At 36.9% G+C, this 18,819-nt stretch overlaps 1 protein-coding gene across 1 annotated transcript; it reads left to right on the forward strand.

The window, feature by feature from the left end:
* The first annotated feature begins 3,463 nt into the window (after positions 1–3,463).
* LOC127628834 (CDK5 and ABL1 enzyme substrate 2-like) lies at positions 3,464–15,937 on the forward strand. The gene is made up of 9 exons (XM_052105757.1): positions 3,464–3,984; positions 5,612–5,704; positions 8,625–8,702; positions 9,972–10,068; positions 10,308–10,476; positions 13,032–13,129; positions 13,516–13,622; positions 14,772–14,976; positions 15,412–15,937. Exons 1-9 carry the CDS (start codon positions 3,464–3,466, stop codon positions 15,550–15,552), a joined length of 1,509 nt encoding a protein of 502 aa, XP_051961717.1. The 3' UTR covers positions 15,553–15,937.
* The last annotated feature ends 2,882 nt before the right edge of the window (positions 15,938–18,819 follow it).

Raw genomic sequence — 18,819 nt, forward strand, 5'->3', positions numbered from 1 at the left:
ATTATGAATTATTTAGTGAAAAGCGTTATTACATCAGATAATACCAGAACAAACATTTCCAAACAATTGCATCAATAGTTACATTTAAGCCAAGCTCATTTTTATGAATTTAGGGATATATATTCACACAGAGTTAAAGGAATAGTTCAGCTATATCCAAGATATGTTTGACTTTCTTTCTTCTGCTGAACAAACAGAAAGTTTTTAGAAGAATATATCAGCTCTGTTGGTCCTCACAATGCAGATGAATGGGTATCAACATTTTAAAACTCCAAAATCACCCAGATTTTTTTTACTATCAAACTCCTCTTTCACATTGTTCTTCTTTTGTTTTTAGTGATTTGCATTCTTCATGCATATTGCCACCTACTGGGCACCTACGTGTCTGATCTTAAAAGTTTTGGACCCTGTTGACTTGCATTGTATGGACCTACAGAACTGTGATATTCTTCTAAAAATCTTTTTGTTCAGTAGAAAAAAGAATGTCATACACATCTGGGATGACATGAGGATGTAAATGATGAGAGAATTTTTGCTGCTTTAAAAAACAGGGTTTCCTTCAACTCTGTTCCTACATTTGCTATCTATAAACACATGGCATACATCTATAAACTACAAAAATTGGGCTGGAATCTGGTGTTGTGACAAAAATGTTCACACTCTTACTGTTCGGGGTCAAATTTGATCCCACATAGGAAACGAATGGTGGAGATGATAAAATCGAGCATTTTTTTATTAATTTATATATTAAAATCAATAAATCAGCCACACTGCAGAACACACGCACATAAAAGAAGGAGTGATACTATAACACATCCACAATGCGGAACGCACATGCTCGCTCTCTCTCTCTCTCTCTCTCTCTCTCTCTCTCTCTCTCTCTCTCTCTCTCACACACACACACAATCATACACATGAATGAATAGGTGACACTATAACAGAGAGAATTTTTATATAATTTGTTGAATAAAATCAGCCACAATGCAGAACACACACAGAAATTAAGTGGTGAGACCACAACACATCCACAGTGGAGAACACACACACACGTTTTCACATACTTTTGCCATGTGTGCATGGATTCATAAACAAGACTATAGTTTATGATGATAGTTAGTATCATTCTTCCCTGTTTTATACTGTTCTTTACCCTTTATTGGTTGTTGTTTTTTTTCTCCATGAATGAAACTTAGTAATGTCGATCTTCACTGAAGTGAATCTAACATAAACATGGTGTAGCAACAAGGTGTAACACAAATAGTGTAGTTTAGTAATTTTTAGTCAAATAAGGTCAAAAAAATACCACAAATCCCCCAAATAACTGCACAACTTCATAGTTAATAAATGAATAAAGTGAGTGATATTGCATTTGTTTGAAAAAAAATTACCTGGCGTAAAATTTGACCCCAAACAGTATGAGAATGCACCCAAAACAAACAGAACACAAGGGTTAAGTATAGATTTGCATGCAATTCTGTGAAATATTATTGCAAGGCTATCAAAAACTTTTGGTTATGGCTCCTTCTGCCTAACATTCAAACCACAGAATCTGAAAATTGCTTTCTCTCCCTTTTTCTACTTCTCTTTCTTTATCCTCTTTTATTATCCTAAAAGCTGTTTCAGATGTCATAGCCTATTGAATATTTACATAGAGTGAACCACAGATATAAGACACTTGTGCTAAAACTTAAAGCTTAGAAAGGTTTATGCTGACCAACATAATAATTTTATTTAAAGCATCATGTTGAAAAGGAGCATAGAGAGAGCAATGTTATGTCAAACATTACATTGTTGATACAACTGGAGATGACATTTCAATATAGAAATTCATGCTTGCACTGGATCTATGACACATTGAAGAAATGTTGTCTTTAATTGGTTCCTGTACAGAGCAAAATTAAAGTTGAAATATAAATATAAAATGAATACTTGAAAATTAGCTTAAAAACACTTTCTAAAACATATCTTGGCAACCTATGTTGTTATTTGAGGACATACACCGGCAGCCAGAAGTTTGGATTAATGTACAGATTTTGCTGTTTCGGAAGGAAATCGGTACTTTAATTCACCAAAATGGCAACTGATCACAAAGTATAGTCAGGACATTACTGATGTAAAAAACTGCACCATCACTATTTGAAAAAAGTCATTTTTTATAAAATCTAGACAGGCCCCAATTCCAGCAGCCATCACTCCAACACCTTATTCTTGAGTAAACAGATCATTTGGTACTAGAAAATCACTTGCATTATATCAAACACTGCTGAAAGCTAATTGGTTCATTACATGAAGCTTAACATTGTCTTTGTTTTTGAGTTACCACAGTATGCAATTAGTCTTAAGGTGAAAATCAGGTCAAAAATGGCAAAAGAAAAAAAAAAAAAGAAAAGAAAAAAACGAAACAGCTTTCTCTAGAAACTCATCAGTCAATCCTTATTTTGAGGAATTAAGGCAATACAATGCTTGAAATTGCAAAAAACTGCATATTTCATACAAAGGTGTACACTAAACAAGAGGATAAGTACATCAGAGTCTCTAGTTTGAGAAATAGACACCTCACATGTCCTCAGCTGACAGCTTCATTGAATTCTACCTGCTCAACACCAGTTTCATGTACAACAGTAAAGAGAAGACTCAGGTGTACAGGCCTTATGGGAAGAATTGCAAAGAAAAATCCACTTTTGAAACAGAAAACCAAAAAAGAAAAGGTTAGAGTGGGCAAAGAAACACAGACATTGGACAACAGATCATTGGAAAAGAGTGTTATGGATCTTAACCCCGTTGAGGTTTTGTGGGATCAGCTAGACTGTAAGGTGCGTGAGAAGTGCCCGACAAGACAGCCACATCTATGGCACGTGCTACAGGAAGCGTGGGGAGAAATGTCACCTGAGTATCTGGACAAACTGACAGTTAGAATACAAGGATCTGCACAGCTGTCTTTGCTGCACATGGAGGATTTTTTTGATAAGAACTCTTTGAACTAGTTTAAGAAAAAAAATCTAATTGTAATATTAATGTTTCACGCTATTAATATCCTGGCTATACATAGTGATCAGTTGAGTGCCACTTTGGTGAATAAAAGTACCAATTTCTTTCCATAAGAGCAAAATCTGTACATTATTCCAATCTTTTGGCCACCAGTGTAGAAATTCTAATAAAATTAATGTAGAATCCATATCTACATAGTTAACATGCATTTGAACTGGTATTTTTTTTAAATCCCTCTTTAAAATGTATTTAATTATTTGGAATAAAAATAAAAAATAAACATATTTTTCCTCATATTATTTTCTCAAAATGATTGTACAAATTTATGAACCAAAGCCTTTCGTCCTATCCGCTGCGGTAGAAATTTATTAATATGCATATGTCAGGAATTTGAGCCAATAATGTAACAGTGGGCGTGGCCAACTCCTCCGCTGGTCGGATAGCCCCGTCTGCTTTTTAGCTTTTGCTCAGTAGAATGGCGGCCGCGGCCTGCGGAACTCGTGGTTGTACAAGGACTAATAATTCAGCCAAACCACACAAAGAACACCTGCGGAAAAGCCGGGACTCCCATAGGAGACAAGCGGCTCTGTTGTTTCTTACCAACATATCTTTGGACGGACAACCGGTTTTCAATCTAAGCAGTGGAACTGTTGGCCCCAGGGAAGCCGAGAACCGGTGTGTGGATGTCGGTGCGTCAGCGGTGTCGGGTCCCCCTCTGTCCACAACCAGCAGCTACGGAACCTTCATTCAAGTGTCATCCTCTATCATCGGGGGAGCTGGTACCCCGTTACCGAGGACTAACACATGTCCAGCTCCTCTACACTTTAATTTAGGGTGTAGCAACGTTTTCACGGATGATGGAAGAGCAGCAGATCCTTTGTCAGTCCAGGGATCCCCGCTTTCACCGACCTCTGGACCGTTGAATCCCCTTTTAGGATCCAGCAAATCGCCCTGCGAGTTCCCGGCCTCTAACCCCGTGCCTGAACCACGACAAAGGTGAGTTATTACACGGCAGGCCGTAATTTCGTAACGTGACGCAGGCTGCCAAACAATTAGACTGCACATTTACTCCCTGGATGAGAGTTTGTGCATAAATTACTCCCATTCATAAGTGCGTAGTAAATATTTGAATGCATGCATGACGCAGTCTTCCTTTGTACAGCGGTTACCTGCCACAATTCATTCTTATTCGTATTTTCTATTATAGCTCATATGTATTTTCCTCAAATCTCATCACGTATTTGGCTTGTGAAGAGTATTACAAAAGCGTCCTAACTGTAGCTGATATGTTTGTATTCTATTATTCTAGCATTATTATATACCGTGCATGGTACAATTTAAGGGAAACACATAAATATGTATGTGTAATGACCAACTTCCGCCTTTTTAAATGCAGCTTTCAGTTTTCATCTTTGTATGTGTTGTTTTGCAATCAAAAGATTACAGAACATATTTGAAATACGTGACATTGTTGAAACATGTTAAAGGGATAGTTCACCCCAAAATGAAAATTCTCTCTCATTATTGTTTTCACCCTCATGCCATCCCAGACGTGTATGACTTTGTTCTGCTAAACACAAATTAACAATTTTAGAAATATATCTTGGCTCTGTTGGTCCATTCAATGCAGGACAATAACTTTTAAACTCCAAAAAGCACATAAAGGCTGCATAAAGTCCAGTAAAGCCTCAAGTGGTTTAATCCATGTCTTCAGAAGTGATATCATAGATGTGTGTGAGAAACAATCAATATTAATTATTTTTCTTTTGTTTTTGGTGATTCACATTCTTTATGTATAACGCCACTGTGACGAAGATGAGGGCGTGGCCGGGCCGTGAGGGCGCACGGCCTGTGCTGAATCAGCTGATCAGCGGGAGTGCGAGATAAATGGGAGCCATAGATGCCAGTTCGAGAGAGAGAGAGACACATGCCGACGCGCTGCATGTGTGTCTGTGTGTCAATGTGTTAATGTGTTATGTTGTTTTAAATTGAGTTTTACCATTATACTTTACGTTGACTGTTCTTCCGGTTCCTGCCGCCTCATTGCCCATCATTTTACCTGTTACAGCCACTTACTGGGGAGGTAGGAGAATTTATAGTAAAAAAAACAACTATAATATCGATCTGTTTCTCACCCACACCTATCATATCACTTCTGAAGGCATGGATTTAACTACTGGAGTTGTATTAAAATAAGATTTACTTTGTATTAAGTTGACAGTGTATCTTTTATAAACCTAAAGATGAACTTTATCAGTTAGTGTCAGTAGTCCTTAGAAACAATACAAAAAAAATGTATGTAATGACCTTAATACATTTTTTACACCTTTTTTTTTTCTCTGAAATATTCATATATTTTTTTTAAAATCTGTTTTCTCCATTTTAATAATAAATTTGTATTCACTAGTTCATAAAATTTTTCTGTGGTGTTACAAATTAAGTTTTTTTTTTTTTTTAACAGTTAAATATTCAATGTAGTCCAAAAAGAAAGAAAAATAGCCCAATTCTGTTTAAAATGGTTTTAGATTAAGTAAATTATGTCACACCACAGGACATGTCAAGTAGGCTATTTCATGACAACAATCTATTTACCTCTTTATTTGTTATTATGGTTTTGTTTCAGGACACGTAACCTGTCTGAGTCCCCAGGGCCAAAGGTTTCCAAGAAGGTGCACTTCATCAAGAACATGAGACAGTATGATACGCGAGGTAGCAGGTGAGCTTGTGGGTGTGATATGGATAAGGAATCTTTGCTCCCTCCCTGAGTAGGTAGGAGTACCTCCCTGAGTAGGTAGGAGTACCTCCCTGAGTAGGTAGGAGTACATCTGTTAGGTTTATTTGATGAACAGTCTGTACATTCATGATCAATGTTAGGGTGCTTAGATGTTCTTATCAGCAATTTTGACAAAGGCATTCAGACAGTAACAAAATCTGTGATAATTCTGAGAAGTGTATTGGACACAAGTCAAGTAGGGTGAATATAAATAATGGATGCTTGTATAGTTGATGCTGGACCGTTTCCTCAAGCACTAAGGTCCTTTGTTATAAAACTGCAGTGTGCTTCTCACTAAGTGAAAATCTGCAGCTTCAGACAGACTCGGTGGATCTTTCGCTAACTTAATATCTGGCATAAGTACTTGCAGGGCTAACTCACTTGGCTTCTCAGACAGACGAAAGGGGGTTAGATGTGGCTGCCTACTTGGAGAACAACTGGGTTGGATTAAATCAGTCTTGAATGGAACCTTAAATAGCAGTGGCAGCTTCTGGAAATAGAACTGCACATTCGCAAAGCCATTAAAATGTAATGCAACTCTCATACGTAGGATAAACGCTTCTAAAAGTGCTCATCGTCTTCCTTGATTTCTTTTCTTTCTCCCTCTAACCCATTTAGTTTCCTCCTCCAGTAATCTCTACACACTGTGTTCTCCTTATTGTGTGCTACAAACACAATCGTCTCTCCTTGTCTTTCTGTGTTTTTTACTTTTGTACCCTTTATCAGTCAAGTATTTTTCCCCGATATGACTATCAGGCAAAACACAGTTTTACCTCCTGCCTTCAATTAACATCATCAACCCTGAAATGACTCACATTCACATTAGCTCCCTGCCTCATGTCATCAGCAATGTGTAATGTGTGCCCATCGACCCCATTGACAACAACCTGTGTCACAAGCTGCTGACCTGCCATTTGCAGTGTCATTCAACCCCCTAGAATTGTGACAGGGTTCATTGTTATCACATTTTGGACTTGGACATTTTGGCAGTCAGGCCATTCACAGAAGACCAATCTATTATTAAATATTTTGATTAGAAAGCTATATGCTGATTTTAATTAACAACATTAGCAAATTCTAATGGCCCATATTATCAATATCACACATGTAAGGTATCACACGATATTACACGAGCACCATGTTGATATTCGGTATAAAAGCATGAATGTAAGTGCAAAATTGCTTTTTATACAGCAGTTTATAAACAAGAAGTTAATAGTGAGGAATTGACATATCAGACTCAGTATGACCAGATATTTTATTTTTGCTGTGCCAACAAAAATAGTGCCAAAAGAAGCCAAAGCAGGATCCATAGTTGGAGTTCTATGTAGTGAACACAAATCGTGAAGCATTCCAATGATGTAGTGTGAAATATCACTTAGAAATGCTGCTTGTCCAATCAAATTAGTGGAGTGGAATGAACTGTTTTATAATGCACTTTTAGTAATAATTGTTTCTGAAGGATCCAAATGGATTGACTTTTGGCTGGTCATCTCATCACCAACTTCATCCCAATGATATAAGATCTCGCATTTGCTTTTTGTTTTGGTGTGCATGCTGTTGTGACCCATATGTGCTGGTATGATGCTAAAGGAATAGTTCACCAAAACATGAAAATTCTCATCATATATACTCACCCTCATGCCATCCCATATGTGTATGACTTTCTTTCTTCAGCAGAACACAAACGAAGTTTCTTAGACGAATATCTCCACGCTGTAGGTCCATACAAGTGAATGGGTGCCAAAAAGCACACAAGGCCATCATAAAAGTAATCCATACGACTCCAGTTGATTGATAAATGTCTTCTGAAGCAAAACACTTGGTGTTTGTAAGAAGTAAATACATTTTTAAAATGTATTTTTACAAAAAAATTCTCGTTTCCGGCCAGCTGTGGTATGCATGTTCACAAGGGTCAATCAAGGTCACGCAGTCTCTCTCAAAACGCAAGCACGTTGGAAAGTGATTAGATTTCTATTTGTATCGGTTTCTTTTTCAAAATAGTGCTTTTGTGTGCTTATCCTGGATGCCTCAACCTACTAAAAATGAATATGTCCATGGGCATCATCGCAAGAGGAAAGACTAACATTTCACAGATTCCCTATTAATGATCCTGAGTGACTGATGCCATGGCTGCTCGCTGACTCAGATTTTGAGTCACTCAAATTGAGAGTGTGCAGTGAAAATTTTTTCCCTGCCTATTTCAGACCAACTAAGGGATCCAACGATACCGGAGTGGTGGTGGCGTAGTGGGCTAAAGCACATAACTGTTAATCAGAAGGTCGCTGGTTCGATCCCCACAGCCACCACCATTGTGTCATTGAGCAATGCACTTAACTCCAGGTTGCTCCGGGGGAGTTGACCCTGTGTTACGTGCACTGTAAGTCGCTTTGGATAAAAGCGTCTGCCAAATGCATAAATGTAAATATCGGCATGCCAACGCGCTTACATCATGCAAAAGGCAATTTGAACTCCACCCTCATGAACATGCATACCACAGCTGGCTGGAAGCAAACATTTTTAGTAAAAAATATTTAAAAATGTTCATCTATTTCTTACACACACCTAGAGTTTTTTTTCAGAAGACATTAATTACTTATTTGATGGCTATAAGTACTTTTTGGAGCTTCAAGATTTTGGCACCCATTCACTTGCATTGTATGAACCTGCAAAGCTGAGCTATTCTTCCAAAAATCTTTGTTTGTGTTCAGCAGGAGGAAAGTCATATACATATGGGATGGCATGAGGGTGAGTAAATTTAAGAGATCATTTTATTTTTTGGGTGAATTATTCCTTTAAAGGTGTGTGATTCAGCACCCGACTGTTGTCTATTCTGTGAGCACTTTTCATCTGTGTCCTGCAGGATTGTGCTGATCTGTGCCAAGAGATCTCTGTGTGCTGCTTTCTCTGTATTGCCCTATGGAGAGAGCTACCACATCAGGTACAGAGCCACCACAGTCAGCCAAACATTCAATCATGCAAATCCATACAAAAAGGATGGACAAATCAAATGTTCTGTATTGCGCTTGGACTATTAAATATCTAAAGATTATAGGATTTTTAATGGTAAATGCATTTGTGGGGCTGTTTCGCAAAGCTGGATTCCAATGATCAAACTTGGGCTGATTATCTTGGGCTTTAGTTCACCTCACAATGTGTTTAATATAAGCTTTAGTTCTGCTTTTTAGGTGTACATAAATTATATGCGTAATCCATCATCCAGCTTTGTGCAGGCTTCCTAGTGAGTGATTTGACATTGTAATTAGATTTTGAGATACTAGTCTAAAGATTACTGTGATTTGTCCACCTGTCATTCACAGGACAATGCCATTATTAATCGGAATAAGGATAAATAACAATCTTTATTTTTAGTCAATGTGACACGTGACATTTTTAAAGTAATGTTTTTTTATGACAAACACTATAAGTGCGCTGGGTGTTGCCATGATTATTCTGATTACCGCTGGACTGTTTTCTGGTTCCGGTCTCCATAAGAAGCAATGTGAAAAGTACCGAAACTAACAATCTTGACGGAAAACAGCAACCATTTCAAGTGTTCGTTGAAGTAAAAATTAGTTCAGGCTCAACTTTCAGGCCACAGCTAGAATAACAACTAGAAGTAGTTAATGATATCAACATAACTAACCTCGAGCCATCGCTTCAAATTCATCTACCCACTCATGTTAGGAACTGTCCAAGTAATGGCCAAATTTGCCCTTATCAATCATGGCCTCCTAATAATCCCCATCCATGAATTGGCGCTATCACTCTCTCCTCTCCTCCCCATCAATATCTGGTATGTGGTGAGCGTACAGGTGCACTATCGCTGCCTTCGCATTGATTGCTATTTAAATGTGTAACGTGCCACAACAGTCAAAGAAGTTCATCTAGCGCAGGATTTCATTGAAAAAAAATATAGAAAACCAGGGGGCATCGCACAAATTATTTTTGCATCTATCTGCGCTAAGACTGGTTCTGTCATTCTAAGCTTTAATTTAATGGCTCATTTACAAACAAGCAAGTCCACAGACAGACAGACAGTCAACTGCAGCTTGATATTGGTGTATTAATAGACTTCTTGGATGACATTTACATCAGGCAAAGAGCAACAAGACAGAGGTGTCTTTATCAAGATCTGAATTGAAGAGACTGTGTAAGCGGTGCAATATTTTATCAAATTTTGACTTAATAATTTATCTACCTACTGCAGTGACTCAAAACTAGAATCCCAGAGACAGAGGCACTCTTCCAGTGGGGGAATAGATATGGTCCCTGGGCTGGAGGGAGTGGAGGTGGACTTTGGAAAGGTAAGATGAAATGTTCCTCAGAGAAGACTGAGCACAAGTTGTGTTTATGTACCTCAGTAACCTTACTAGTTTGTTTTTCATGGTGGTATATGTTCATGATTATCTGTTTTAAAAGCATGATTGTGAAACATGCAGTAGTAGGTCACTGGGTGTTTGTTTTCACAACTTATATGTTTGTGTTTACACTGATGGCCCTGTTTCTCTGTCTGACTTGTGTTGTTGATCTTTGTGTGTTGCAGACAGTATCATACGCCCGCTTTCTACTCCCAACCAATGCCTTGGTCAGGCAGAAGAGCAGTGGCCCACCTGATCTCAGTACAGCCCAGACCCCTATGTTTCGAAATCACATCAATGCCCAGAAGAACTTCACCCCTTCCCGTATAAACGGCACCGTTGGGCAAGACACCAGTGTGTTTCCTAGTCTCAGAATCCATGACAAACCTTAGATTCACCTTATCTACTTATTACAGCATTTGTTACATTTTAAGAAGTATCTACAATTTTACATTTATACAGAGTGCATTTAAGCTATACATTTTATCAGTATGTTTTCCCTCAGAATTGAACCATGTGGCATTCCTAGCGCCATTTTTTTTTTTTTTTATCAGAAACAATTAATGTACAGATTTTGCTCTTATGGAAATAGATTGGTACTTTAATTCACCAAAGTGGCATTCAGCTGATCACAATGTATAGTCAGGACATTAACAACGTGAAAAATTACTATTACAATTTGAAAAAAAATTCAGAACTTCTTAAACTACTACTCAGTTTTCATCAAAATATCCTCCACGTGCAGCAATGACAGCTTTGCAAATCCTTGGCATTCTAACTATCAGTTTGTCCAGATACGCATTTTCACCCCACGCTTCCTGTAGCACTTGCCATAAATGTGACTGTCTTGTCGGGCACTTCTCACGCACCTTACAGTCTAGCTGAACCTACAAAAGCTCAATGAGGTTAAGATCAATTATCTGTTGTCCAATGTCTGTGTTTCTTTGTCCACTCTAACCTGTTCTTTTTTTATTTCTATTTCAAAAGTGCTTTTATTTTGCAATTCTTCCCATAAGGCCTGCACCCCTGAGTCTTCTCTTTACTGTTGTACATGAAACTGGTGTTGAGCGGGTAGAATTCAATGAAGCTGTCTGCTGAGGACATGTGAGGCATCTATTTCTCAAACTAGAGACTCTGATATACTTATCCCCTTGTTAAGTTGTACTTCTGACCTTCCACATCTCTTTCTGTCCTTGTTAGAGCAGTTGTCCTTTGAAGACTGTAGTGTAAACCTTGTATGAAATCTTCAGTTTCTTTGGCAATTTCAAGCGTTGTATAGCCTTCATTCCTCAAAATAATGATTGACTGATGAGTTTCTTTTTATCCATTTTTGACCAAATATTGACCTTAAGACATGCCAGTCTTTTGCATACTGTGGCAACTCAAAAACAAACACGAAGACAATTAGTGCCTGACAGATATATAGCCTTTCACCGATATATCCGTATCGGTGTATACTTTACCGATATGCGCAGAAATAAAAAGTGCAGAAAACAATGCTTTAGAATTGGTGTCATTACGTAGTTTGTCCAGCAGAGCTGACTCTGAACTGACGGTAGCTCTGCAGACAGGGTGGAGTTAAGCGGTGCAGAATTGAGTGGTGTCTTCTAGGTAAGTTGCTAGTTTGTGAAATACATTCTGGAATGTTAATAAACAATGACCCATCATTTTCCCTTTTCAATATAACTAATATAATGTTAACCCTGTCCCTGACAACCATGTCACTCATATCTGTTTGCTGTTAGCCAGCTATAGTTTGTCAGTGCAGTCAGTAATATAGCAGATTGAAAGGTAAACATCAGAGCATCTTTTTGCAGCTCAGCAGACAAGGTGGTGGATTGTGTCTGAGTGTTGATTTCATTCTACGCTGTTACCTAGTTGGTGAGACACAATTCTGGTCCAACCTTTACTCTCTGTGACAACAAACTTACTAGATAACCACGTAGCTACTTCCATTGCTTATCAGAGTGGAATTAATGTGTAAACATGTATTCACCAAACTGTTTTGTTAAGGATTCACAGTTTGGTACCCCCTTCAACGGAACAATTCCAGTTGTTGCATTTATAAAATGTAATATTAAGTCTGGTTCTCCACCGTTGAAAGTTTTCCCTGCACTTGTATAAAGCACACGGTGTAACCGCTGCCGCAGTTTATCTCTTGTCTCGGTGGGTGTAAATGCTTCTTGTTTTACAACCTGCCAATAATTCACTGGCAATGTTAAAATAGTCAGCATCTGACTGATACTAAACAGTACTGATGTTTATTTAGCTATTTATTGTATTTTTATTTATCCTTTATTTTCTCAAAATTAATTTTTAGACTTTGTTGACATTATTATTATACAATGTAAATTATTCTTTGATAAAAATATTTGTTTTAGAAAGCAGCCTTCTAAGTACCTTTTCATAGTCATATCGGTGCAAAATCAGTGAACAATCTACATAGTAAAGATCTGTTTTCATTCCAGCTCAAAAATTAACTATTGGCCACCATATCGTAATCTGAGAATTTTTTCCCCTCTAAAATCAGTATTGGTCTCAAAAATCCCATATTGGTCGGGCTCTAAAGAAAATGTTAAGCTTCATTTAACAAACCAAAATGCTTTGAACTGTGTTTGATATAATGGCAAGTGATTTTCTAGTACCAAATTAGTAATTGAGCATGATTACTCAAGGATAAGGTGTTGGAAATGGGGCCTGTCTAGATTTGATCAAGAATGTCTTTTTTCAAATAGTGATGATGCTGTTTTTTTTACATAAGTAATGTCCTGACTATACTTTGTGATCAGTTGCCATTTTGGTGAATTAAAGTACCAATTTCCTTCCGAAACAGCAAAATCTGTACATTAATCCAAACCTTTGGCTGCCAGTGTATGTATGCTTAATATTGTGTGTAACTCTTTTGATAGGTGTGGATGAGTTGTCAGAATATGACCCCAACTTACTCAGTGACCCCCAGTGGCCTTGTGGGAAGCACAAACGGGTCTTAATCTTTGCATCTTATGTGGTAAGCTTCCCAATTTAACTGTTTAAACCGTGTAGTTTCTAAACTCTAACCTGATGCACATGAAAATGCTTAGGAAGGACATATGCTTAGCATTACAGAATATAGTTATATGATAGAGTTTCTGAACTCATTCGGGAATCTTTGAACTCAACATATGACCTGTATCAGATCCCATGAGCATGTCATATTATGGTCTAACAGCTAAAGGCAAGAAGCATGATATCTTGTATCATAAATCATAGCTGACTGGACTTTCGGGGTTAAAGTAAGCAAAGCAAGGTTAAATGCTTGCAGCCCCAATGTGCCTGAATATATTTTAGTCACCATAAAAGAAGTAATGCATTATTTTATGGCATCTGCAATAAAAGTGTCCTTGTCTCATCCAGACAACGGTTATTGAATATGTAAAACCATCTGATTTGAAGAAAGACATGAACGAGACATTCAAGGAGAAGTTTCCCTACATAAAACTGACCCTCAGCAAGATTAGAAGGTAAAGTCATATTATATATATGTATAATATTAAATGTGTCTTATATATCATTAGTTAACATGAACTATCATTGAATAGTTTTGATTTATTTTAATCTTGGTTAATGTTCAATTCTACATATAAAAATATATATATAAAAAAAAAAGATCTGATAAGATATGTTAATATTAGTTGATGACTATGAACTAGCAATTAACAGTTGTATTTCTATTATCTAACATTAACAAAGATTAATAAATGCTGTAAAAAATATATTGTTCATTGTAAGTTCATGGTACTTGAAGGGATAGATTACCCAAAAATGAATGTTCTCATTTCGAACTCACACTCAGGCCATCCCAGATGTGTTTGACTTGACTAGAACACAATCGAAGATGTTTTTGAAGAATATCTCAGCTCTGTAGGTCCTTGCAATGTAATTGAATAGTAACCAAAACTTTGAAGCTTCAAAAAGCAAATAACGGCGACATAAAAGTAATCCATAGGTTAAATCCATGTAGTCACAATTTCTATAATAGGTGTGGGTGAGAAACAGATCATTAATATTTAAGTCCTTTATTTCTACAAATCTCCACATTCTTCTTTTGTTTTTTGGTGATTCACATTCTTCATGCATATCGCCACCTACTGGTCGAGCATGGTAAAAGCTGGTTATTTATAGTTTAAAAAGGACTTAAATATTGATCTGTTTCTCATCCACGCATATAAATTCACTTCTAAAGACATGGATTTTACCAGTCATATGGATTACGTTTATGCTACCTTAATGTCCTTTTTGTAGCTTCAAATGTCTGGTCACCATTCACTTGCACTTTATGTACACAGAGCTGAAATATTTATCACACATCTGGGATGGCATGAGGGTGAGTAAATGATGAGAGAATTGTAATTTTGGGGGGGACGTGAAATCTGTTCTAATATTTTCTATTTGCAAAAGGAATGTTTGTGAGTCTAAAATGTATTTTTCCCATTGACTAAAGCTGAAGATACAAATAACCATCTTAAGACAAAAGTTTTTGTGATACATCTTAAGTGCCTAAAACTTTTGCACAGTACTGTATATATTTACACACACACACACACACATAACACACACACATACTTGACAAAATCTCTCATTCTGCCCTGACTTTTTAACATGCATCACAGTTTGAAAAGGGAGATGCGAGCGGTGAGTGAGGAGTGTGGTCTACAGCCGGTTACCATAGCAATGGCCTATGTTTACTTTGAGAAGCTGGTTCTGCAGGGACGACTGAACAAGCACAACAGAAAGCTGGTGTCTTCTGCCTGTGTTTTACTGGCTGCCAAGATTAGCAGTGACCTCAAGAAACAAGAAGTCAAGCAATTGATTGATGTAAGTGGGGCGTGTTTGATTTGAAATATTTTGGATGTTAATGTATAGCAGATACTATACTAACAAAAACTTATCATGGTACTCCCATTATGTTTTTTTTATTTTTTATATTTTTACCATGACAATACCATATTTTTTGAGATGTACTATGGTAGTTGTATGGTATTCTTTGAAGTACCTTGGAGGAACATTAATATGGTAAACATTCCGTACCATGATAAAGTTATTTCAAAGTGTCTGAATTCACACCACCGCTGCCACAGCAAGGTAAAATTTTAGGGTGACCATATTTTGATTCATATGTTGAATAACATAACCTGATCATGTCTGATCATTGTCTGCTTAATGGATTAACAACTAGACTGGCTTACATCTTTTAATGCACTGATTTTCTCTCTGTTCTTTCTGTTTCTCATTCTACCTGACCCTGAGCAGAGGTTGGAGGAGCGTTTCCGAATAAACTGCAAAGAGTTGATTTCCCTAGAGTTCACTGTTCTGGTTGCCTTGGAGATGGCACTCTACCTCCCCGACAGCAAGGTCATGCCTCACTATCGCAGACTGGTACAGCAGGTCTAAAGTAGAGGTGGTCTAAACAAGAAGTGCCCTTAGTGCACAGAAATCTGGTTCTGGGTGGTTCTGAAAGGTTTTTTGTATTTATCAATTCAACAAATTCCAGATCAGTGGAGTTTTTCTTACTGCTAACTCTAGTGGTCTCCGCACTTCTATCTTCGCCCATTTGTTTACTTCATGAAACTGACTGTATAAAGCATAAAGGTGTTTAGAGAGAGGCTTACTTCAAACACTGATTTAAAGGGATATTTTACCCAAAAGATTCTGTCATTTACTTCTCATTTTGTTCCAAATCTGACTGACTACTTCTGTGTAACGCAAAAGGAGATGTTAGGCAGAATGTTAACCTCAGTCACCATTCACTTTCTTAGTATGAAAAAAATAAATAAATGCAATGAAAGTAAATGGTGACTGAGGTTAACGTTCTGCCTAACATCTCCTTTTGTGTTACACAGAAGAAAGGAAGTCATAGGGGTTTAGAACATGATGATGAGAAAACGACAGATTTTTATTTATTTAAAAAAAACATTTGTGAATACGTTTCTTCCCTGTGTAATTTCTTTTAATACAGCAAACATTTGTGAACTTTATTAAATATGTTTTAAAGCTTTTTATTAATGCAATATTTTATTTATGGATGACATTAGTTTTGTTACAAATCATTACACTGTACACTGAATGGTATGTTTTTTTTTCTGACCAGGAGTGCTTTTTTTTAATTATTTTATTATTTAGTGGCATTCCGATGCGTATCCAGCCAGGCACTCTATGTTAGAGGTGACATTTAACAGGCACATTAATTGTTTTTTTTCCAGTCATTTTAATATTTGCCTACTGTCGACTGTGATTTTACAGTGCAATGAGTGGATTCAAGTGGAATGATGTTAAGGAGATTCATAAAAAAATTTATGTACTGATGAATGTAAAAAAAAAAAAAAAGAAGAAAAGTTTTTCCTTTTAAAGGTGCACCAAGTTGGTTTTTGTTTTTGCTTGGACTTATAGTTACACCTAGCGGTGTGGATGCAGCATCATTCAAACGCAGTAGTTATCATTAATCTACAGTATACCATTGTAGAAGACCACTGTTCACTGTCAGCCATGATTTATTTTGCGACGTGTCTATTTACAGGTGCAAGTAGTATTCAGCTGATCATGTCAGCCCCCAAGAGGGGACTCTCTCCATGTAGAATAAAAACGTTTATAAGGTTACTGATTTGACTGGAGTCCTCATCTCGTGCAAGTCATCATGATTTAATACATGTTTCAAAATTGCAGTTCATTTCTTTAGGAGGAAAACTTTTTAATATGCAAAAATCACTGAGTGCACCTTTAAAGTGTGAGTGCAATTTTTAGCTATTTGTCAAATGTAACTGAATTGTTGACGAGTTGTCTTTATTATAGATGCAAGTGTTTATGAATGTCTCGAACGTTTTATGATTTTAAGGCATATTACTTTCTTTTATGCACAGCTGTGACGATAACAGTAATGACATTTTATTTAATTTGTACAGTCCTACTGTGTCCTAATATATATTTGTCTTGTGTGCAAAGTGGATTAAACAACATGTTGCAAACAGTAGATTTTACAAATATACTCATGTATATTCAGCTGTTTGGTCACAGAGGATCACCTCCATGATGATGAATTGTGTATTTGTGTTGTGCAGTGTTGAATATGAGCAAACCTGTATAAATCTTTCTGGTTAGATTTCATATAATGTTGTCTTATCTTTTTCTCTGAAATGTTTAAATGCCATAGGAGTGGTCTGTTTACTTTGAGAACCTGGACAGTATTACAGTTTGGAGCATTACCACTCAGTCACGATGCAACGTTTATTTTTACATTTGATTTTAAGCAGCAGCATTTGATTTATGACACAGTTTATAAATGTTGCCTAATTTGCCTGTTTATTTTTTGAGCGGCTGAAGCGCACAACTACCATCTAGTGGTGGTCTGTTTAATGTGACGGATCTGATTCTGTATGTTGTTTTTTCTTTTCCTCTCGGATTTAGATTGGTCACTTTTCAGATTTTTGAGACAAATTATCAGCTGCAAGAAGATAATTGAATTTATGGGTTATCACACTTCATTATTCCTCCTCGGTGTAAATCTTCACACTGAGCACTGAAGAATGTGAAGAAGTGCCTTTTCTATTACATTTGTCTACGGTTATGCTGCCATACTATTTTCCACATGTCAACCTCTTTAATCTTTTTTTAATAGTGGGTAATCACACTGTGTATCAAGCACTGTGAGTGAATCCTGTGAAATTCTGCATGAGATTACTCAATTTTTTTGTGTGTGTGTGTGTGTCTCTAAATCTCTTTCAAATAATTATTTTTCAAAATGTCCTATTGTAACAGTATGTCAAAGACTGATCTATTGGTTTGCACAGAACTGTTCACAGGGTCCTGTCTTTTGTTCTGTGCAGATGCTGTGATTTGTCATTTTTTTTTTCTTCAAAATGTACATTTTATAAAAATGTTTTTAATTGTTCAGCTTTTCTTTGAGATTTGTGTCATGAATTTGTACACCAAAAATGTATTTACATGTTGATGGAAGTCTGTTTAGAGAAGGCTTCCACAACACAAAGAAAACACCTGATTAAAGTTGTAGTTTGTCATTTCTGTGCCACTAGCAGCACCAAAATGAATTGCAAAAACTGTTCATTTTCAACAGTTTGACTGCAGTGACTGTTTTGAAACAGGTTCTGAACCTACCCCCACCCTCCATTGTTTCGAAAAACAGGTATTCCCGCCTAAAATTCACCACATTGGTTGAGCCAGTTGACATGTCGGGCCTCTCGGTGCAACAATGTTTACCGGGAAAATGACCCTACTACTGACTCTATGCAATACAATTCACCACTAACTTAAAAGTTAGTTTCACAGAATGACATTCTAGAAGCTAGGTTAACAAAGCAAGGCAGGGAGGAAGTTCATATGGAGAGTTTCCTAATCCAAACTTATGTCTCCCTCCATGGCCTTTGGAAACACTTCCACATCTGTAAAAAAAAAAAAAAAGATATGCAAAGAAAACCCCTTTTATTCCATAGTATACAAGTAATCATATAGTGGTGTCCAAGGTACGAATGTCCAACTCAAATTAAATAAGAACGGTTGAAGTCTCACAATCCTAAAGTACACCATTAGGCTACAAAACACAGTCTAAACTGTCTCTGGTTACGGTTTATTTAATGATGCCCTGTGAGACTTAAATCATGCAGTGCAATTACTGACTGGTTGTTCAAATGATGATGACGTGTATTAAAC

This window comes from Xyrauchen texanus, chromosome 35, assembly GCF_025860055.1.
Source record: "Xyrauchen texanus isolate HMW12.3.18 chromosome 35, RBS_HiC_50CHRs, whole genome shotgun sequence".
Taxonomy (NCBI): Eukaryota; Metazoa; Chordata; class Actinopteri; order Cypriniformes; family Catostomidae; genus Xyrauchen; species Xyrauchen texanus.